This window comes from Dendronephthya gigantea, unplaced genomic scaffold (genome assembly GCF_004324835.1).
Source record: "Dendronephthya gigantea isolate DGI-Jeju-01 unplaced genomic scaffold, DenGig_1.0 000032F, whole genome shotgun sequence".
NCBI lineage: Eukaryota > Metazoa > Cnidaria > Anthozoa > Malacalcyonacea > Nephtheidae > Dendronephthya > Dendronephthya gigantea.
In genome coordinates this window covers 412,822-419,760 of record NW_021163042.1, presented here as the reverse complement: position 1 = coordinate 419,760, position 6,939 = coordinate 412,822, and the positions used below count along the sequence as shown (strand labels likewise).

Here is a 6,939-nt window from a genome sequence, read left to right as displayed (position 1 = left end):
TTCCTAAACAACCGCTTAATTATCCAAACCTTGATTATTCTTTCCCAGAAATCCTTTCTAGTTCAATATTCGTTTATTTCCTGAGGTTTTGAAAACAACGATCACGTCACCTCACCTCGATCACCTCGACGTGGACGGCAGGTTATATAGAAGTAACCTTACTCACATCCACGAGCAAGTCTAACAATTTTAGCCCCAATTTAAGAATTTTTATTTTCTCTTGTAGTATAACTGGCGTTAAAATTTAGTAATAATAATAATAATAATAATAATAAGTATTTAGTATTTAGTATATAAGTATTTAGTACTAAGTATTCTGGACATTCTCAAAATACTATTTATAACATTATTATAGGCGGAGATTTGATTTCATTGTTTTCAACAAAAAAAACGCATAGGTTATGCAATGACGGCGCGTCGGCCGCGGCCCGCGACCATAGATGCTAACCATGACTACGGGTGTGTTATCATAGTTAATTTGTCACTCAAATTGCTGAAGGAAGATGAAAACACTACGAAAAAAGCGACATTTTTATGTATATGATAGGATTATATATTTCTCAAACTTTTGTGTTCTTTGGTTGTATCAAGAATAAATCACTACAGCTGAAATGCGTATGTACTTGAGTCCACACGAAGTTGAAAACTTTATTATATTATATTATAATTATTATTAACGCCAGAGACAAGATCTGAATATCCTGATAAAGTGATAATATGTAGCATATACCCATGCATGCACCAGCTAGGTCTAGGCTATTCGCGCTCTTCCCACACTGCATGGAGCTCTGACGAAACGCGTATATCGATTTTTCTTGTAACTAGAATTAAAAATCAAGCTCGAAATTTGAGATTCACCAGGTTTCCCTTCAATCTTCAAGTTCGCGATGGCTCTTGGAATGCCGAGGTCGAGGACGTACGTTGCGTAAGTGCATGTATTGCATGTGGGTGTATTGTACTCAAATTGCATGCTGAAGGAAGCTGAACGCCGTGGATATTGTGTGCAAATACCTGATACTATTTAGCTTTTTACAAAAATATACATGTATATGGTACTAATTTTTGAAAAAGCGAAGTATAAGCACAAGTATAAAAATTCCACTCGATTTTTTATCAAACATGTCCATGAACATTTTGACATTTATCTTCATCGACCAACATATGCCCAAATTTATATCTATACTTTAATCCAATTCTAATGTTTTACTTTTAATAATAATCAAGCTTTTTACTATACATGTTGTTTTAAAACCATTTTATTCTTTCTACGTTTCGCTATCAACCTCACATCTTTATAGGCGATTTCACAACATTGTTAAGAACACTCGCGGGCAGGAATGAGGTAAATTACCCAGTTTTCGGTTTACAGGTACGGAATAACGGCCGTATTTAATTAAGTATAGGTTATTTTCAGGCACGAGGAGATTGGAGAAAATGATAAGAAAACCGAGCAATGTGAAAAATAATTTAATGCACTGATTTTTTCGTTGATATTACATGTGATGCTATACTGAATACTTGCTCAAAACGCTGTAAATCTACTACAAAAAAGTAGCGTGCAGGGGCCGGTTGTATGAAAGCCATGCAGATAGCGCTATCTACCGGATAGTGCCTGTTTTTTCAATCGCTTTAAATTAACCCCTTATTTGCTATAACTTTGAATAAATTTTAGTATTCCTAAATCAAGGATCCTCTTTGATAATTGTAGGTCCCCAAGATGAAATTTTATCGCTTTTCGAGCATTCAGTTTAGAACGGTTAAAAAATCACTATCCGGTGGATAGCGCTATCCGAAATCGCTAGAAATTCATTGAACAAATTAATCAATATCGTCAATCGGGGGCCCATACTCATATATTCTGCTATGCCTGGCTAATTTCTTTTGAAAGCAATTTCAAGTTCAATAGAACGCGAAGAGCCTTGCATAACAGAATATATAAATATAGTCGCCCTCAACTAACGTTCGATTGATAATGCATGATGATAACGATACCTTTACCTGTAGACCAGACTAGTATATGAATATCTTAATTTCTCTAATACGATACAATTAAACATTATCTAGTTACGTGTATGTCACAACTTCATTGTTTTCAACTTAGAACCACCTTGTCTTTGGATGAAATGGAATTTGCTCTCACGATCTATTTAATTTTCATGAGCTAGCTATCTTATCTTCACATGTTTACTTATTCCAGTCATGTGATCAGTGTTCAGCATTGCACACAGTCTTATTGGCTTCTTGGCCCTCCTTGAAAATAAAATGCAAAAGCAGATAATTGTTTGGAGATATCTAGCTCTTTCAAAACTATTATTAGTGTTTACAAATTCTCAATGTTGACTCTTACAGTATTAGTCTTCTTTGGATGTCTGGTTATCTTTATAGGTATCTTCACTCTCTTGCATAGCCATCCAGACATAAGCACCAATTACAATGTGTACTGCTATAACGCTGACAGGTAGTTAAATTTTACGTACAGTAGCTATATTGAAAAATACATTTTTAAGATCATGTGTTTAATTTTAATATATACCGGAATAGCCAAACATTAGTGTATCGCTAAATATATGTATATACACATAATATCATAATAGGTGCGTAAACACATTAGCGAGTTTAAGATGAAATCTGCTATTAGTGTTACGAAACCAGTACTAATTTGTTTTAAATACGGCTTTGACTTCGTTTATGAAAAGGTGTCTATAATTTTCATTCCTGTTGGGAAACTGTGGAAATTAGAGCAGTTTTGTTTCACGTCTGCGTCGTAGATTTGGTGCATCTTAAACTCGCTAGTATTATGTACACACGTGGCACGTTAGCCACGGTGTCTTTCTTGAACCAAATGCATGAATAAATTGCATTGGGATGATGAAGACAAAACAAAAAATACCATAGACGCCAGCGGTTGGTTACACACAGGGTAATACAATACAATATTCAGCCCATCTTTATGGTTTAGCTACATACCCCTGACGTTATAATCCCAAAGACATGTCTCTTAGTGAATTCTTGCCTTGTTGTTTTACGAACGTTGAATGTTCGGGCCAGACAAAAAGCAACTAACGAAGTAAATTCTCCTAACTAGCTTTCGCTATACTGTGACGTCATGTCCAAAGGGTCTATATGGCCTATATACTATAGTATAGAGTGTCGTCAGATATTCTATATTTTTATCTGTTTACATGAAAAGGGATAAAGCTTCAATGGATGAAGATGGATACGTGAGAATTGTCGGCCGAATGAAGGTATTTGTTTTAACATAGTGTTTATATGCATAGTTTAAATTTATATAGCTATTCATCCTATAGAGCTGTTACGCAACCCCACAATATATCGGCTAATATACGAGCGAAAATTTTGTCATAAAAGTTTGCATATTTTTGCATCTGTTCTGTCTATATCACCCGAGCTCATGGCCTGGTGTAGTTGCTAAATGTTTTTGCTCTTACTGTGAACTTATTGGACCAGGAACTAGTCCCTAACCGCTGCTAATCTTGTTGTTGTTGTTGTTGTTGTTGTTGTTGTTGTTGTTTGGGGGCGACGCTCTTTAAACTGAAAACCCTAAGGCTCTAGCATTACTTGTTTGATCGGAATGAAACTTGGCACAATTATTCTAAGCAATATTCCGCATCGATTGACGGAGTTCGAATTTTTACTTTTGACCTTTGAAGCAAGTTACAAGCAATTCTTGATATATTTGCAGCAAATAATATATACATATCATTAATATTCAGCCTATATATACAGGGTGTATCAAAAAAAACGCAACCACTTAATATTCATGAATATCCTCTTTGTTCTACAACACAAAAGACGTTTGGCGCGTGGAATGCGAGAAAGCTTGTAATCATATTCTAGCGGCACAATCATCGGTAAACAAAGTCGGGTGCGTAAACCAACGAGCTGAATTGAAAGTATTTAACGAGTAAAGTAGTTATTTTACAAGGTCGACAGTTAGCATTCAAGTTATCATGCACGACAATAAAAACTCGTTGTTCGGTTGTTAGCTGCACCATTATTAGTTTAGCTGATTTGACTATTAGCAGTTGAATTGTACGATTAGAAGCCATTTTAAAATCCCAGGGGCATAAAATCTATTGAGCTTATGAACAATATGAATTTTAGAATATTAAGTGGTTGCGTTTTTTTTGAGACACCCTGTATATATAAACGATTAGAAATACATTGTCTTCTCCATTGTTATAAATACAATGCAGTTCAGAAATTAAACTCGGTTACGCAGTTCCTTGTCCCTATAGTACGATCGTACTTGTTACTATTATGCCAGCTATTTTGCCATTTCTGGTGCATTGAAATCATAACATGTGTTTAGAATTATTTCCCTTTTTCTTGATATTCCAATCTTCAGTACAACGTTTATCATTCCCCCTTGTTACTTAGGACTTGATCATAAGAGGAGGAGAAAATATCTATCCGGCCGAAATTGAGCAATTTCTATACCATCATCAAAAAATTCAAGAAGTTGAGGTATACTAGTTATATAGAAGATTGCTTACATAAAATATATCTTAGTAGGAATTACGCCACACGTTCATATGTATACATAGCAGAAATAGGAGATAATTTTGACCTACACGTGTCCCACAATGCATTGCAATTTTTGGTTTGACAAGTGTGGTAATCTTGTGAACGTATATAGATATGTATCATCTTCCAACTGAGCTTGATTACAGCATTGGAATGAAGTAGGCCTACTGCGTCAAAATTTTCTTAACACTTTGACGACAAGTGATCAAACTAACTACATCAAGCTGTATATTTTGAATGAGACTGGCAACTCATATACACCTCACATTATAAGCCGCCAACAATGTTGTGTGGATTAAAAACTGTTCATAAATTTGCAACTTGTTTGTGAAACGATTTCTGATTTTCTGTGTTAAAAAACTGCTTATATATACCATATTCGACGCGTAAACATTTTTCAAAACATTGTTGCGTTGCAAGTGCGTAACAAGTTGTTCCGTGTATAACATTAAAGAGTTTTAGCGGTTTGACGTTTTGTTCATTCTTTTGTAGCCCCAACCCAAAGCAATGTTCCCAATTACACATGCTACGGTTCTGGGTTTATCTGAGGTTTTATTCATACTAAAAGCGTTACACTGACTTTGTTGTTCCCAGGTGATTGGCGTACCAGATAAAAGGATGGGTGAAGAAATTTGCGCGTGGATAAGGCTATTTGAAATTACTATATATTTTTTGGTATCGGATTCCCGTTAGTCTATATATACTCTATATAAAGTCTATATTATATTAATTCACGTTTCCAGGTCCAGCATGCTTCTACTCGTTATTCGCACTCGAGAAAGTGTATAGTTTGTAGATACGTTCCACATTTAGGTTTCTTTGTTCACATGTAGGCAACTTTTTAAACGGTAAGACGTTTTGATTCTCCTGACAAAAGCCCTCAGTTCAGTTTATATTTTTGGCATTGCTGAATCATATTTGATGTTAAGTGTAAATAGATAAATCTTATACATCCGCGTTGAGGTTATCTCCTTAAAAATAACAGTTTTTGAAGTATGCATGCATGAATGTGATGTTTTATTGATTCCATGCATTCAGATTGATAAAGGATGAGACTGCTACAGCAAATGAAATCAAGGAATTTTGCAAGGGAAAGGTACAAAATGCACGTATAAAGACAGTCTCTCGTATTCTAAAGGCTCACATGCATGTTGATCGTCCAAATTTCTTCCGTACCAAATCTAAAATCGGGCGTATAGTGTAAATGGGGCTTGTCTTAGTCAGTATAAATATAATTCTCAGCTCTTTAGACTTTGTTTTAATCGTACTCTACGTGGATTTTAGTGTCTATTTTATATATTTAAATGCTTGTTGCTCTTTCATAGATCGCCCATTTTAAAATTCCTCGTTATATAAAGTTCGTGGATGATATGCCAATGACAGTCACAGGAAAGGTAAATTTTCATTTATTATTTTAGGCGGTGATAATTTCGAGGTTGTGATCATTTATTTCTGTTCACCACATGCATGGACGTTATCAGAGAAATTGCGTTTTTCATTTTCCCCTATATTAATGGTGTACGATGCGCGTGCATGAATACTTGCTCTTTCTTAGATGAAGAAGTATGTAATGCGTGAGATTTCAGCAAAAGAACTAAAATTGGAATGAAACATAAATTGTGCTATCAGATATCCCAGACATCTTTGAAGGAACCTCGAGGTGGAACATCGAGGAAGAAAAATATATTCAGTGCAGTAAATTGATACCAATATCCCATTACAAGATGACCCCAAAGTACCCTCTATTAAATTACGGACCTTCTGTTGTGAAAGTACCGCGTATAGTTATACCATTCATTATACCGTGTGTCCTAAAAAGTACCCTCCTATTGAAACCGTTCTTTGGTTGTTAAGGGTACTTTTTTGGGACACACTGTAATGATGGAACTGGTTTAGTCGTGAATGTCATGAACATGCATGCATGTCAAGGAGGTTTCATTACTAGTTGAACTGAAAAGAAAGAGAAAAATTGAAATTTTCGGTATCACGAATACATATATAGTATAATAACGACAAAATGGCAAACATGCATCGCAAAGCGATTTTTGTATTGAAGAGATTGAGGAAGAAGCTTCTCAGCACGGCTAAAAATGGCACCCGTATTTAATTTAACGGGGCTTATATGTCTCAGGTCTGTCAAAGTCTCAGGTCTTATGACTCTTATCAATCGGTAAGAAACATGCAGGACAGGTTAGAAAAATAATTGAAACGAGAAATTGATTGGGAGGAGGGGGGGGGGTCAAGAGGGAAAGCGTCTCTACAAAACACAACAGAGTTGGCAAACAGACTATCAAACGCGAATAAAATTGTGTGAAAAGAAAAGCGAGAGAGTTGGAACGGCAAAGATTTTCATTGAAATTTACTATACCTCTAAAAATTGAACCATAAACC

The 6,939-nt window shown here is 35.4% G+C and overlaps 1 protein-coding gene and 1 long non-coding RNA gene across 2 annotated transcripts; one reads left to right on the top strand and one right to left on the bottom strand.

Moving 5' to 3' along the window:
• Positions 1-1,717: 1,717 nt before the first annotated feature.
• LOC114524909 lies at positions 1,718-3,234 on the bottom strand. The gene is made up of 3 exons (XR_003687135.1): positions 2,968-3,234; positions 2,348-2,482; positions 1,718-2,250 (listed from the first exon to the last, which is right to left on the bottom strand). It is a non-coding gene; the product is annotated as an uncharacterized LOC114524909 (long non-coding RNA).
• LOC114524908 (acyl-CoA synthetase family member 2, mitochondrial-like) lies at positions 2,786-6,240 on the top strand. The gene is made up of 7 exons (XM_028546131.1): positions 2,786-2,920; positions 3,191-3,245; positions 4,402-4,488; positions 5,143-5,195; positions 5,587-5,644; positions 5,874-5,942; positions 6,104-6,240. The coding sequence occupies exons 1-7, from the start codon at positions 2,847-2,849 to the stop codon at positions 6,155-6,157; spliced, it is 450 nt and encodes a 149-aa protein (XP_028401932.1). The 5' UTR covers positions 2,786-2,846; the 3' UTR covers positions 6,158-6,240.
• The last annotated feature ends 699 nt before the right edge of the window (positions 6,241-6,939 follow it).

What these genes read in the sequence shown, in the direction of transcription:
- LOC114524908 (XM_028546131.1), top strand. Translation starts at nt 2,847, where the DNA reads ATGAATAAATTGCATTGGGATGATGAAGACAAAACAAAAAATACCATA. An exon ending in GAATTGTCGGCCGAATGAAG is followed by an intron (nt 3,246 to 4,401) that starts GTATTTGTTTTA and finishes CTTGTTACTTAG; the next exon opens with GACTTGATCATAAGAGGAGG. An exon ending in CAATGACAGTCACAGGAAAG is followed by an intron (nt 5,943 to 6,103) that starts GTAAATTTTCAT and finishes GCTCTTTCTTAG; the next exon opens with ATGAAGAAGTATGTAATGCG.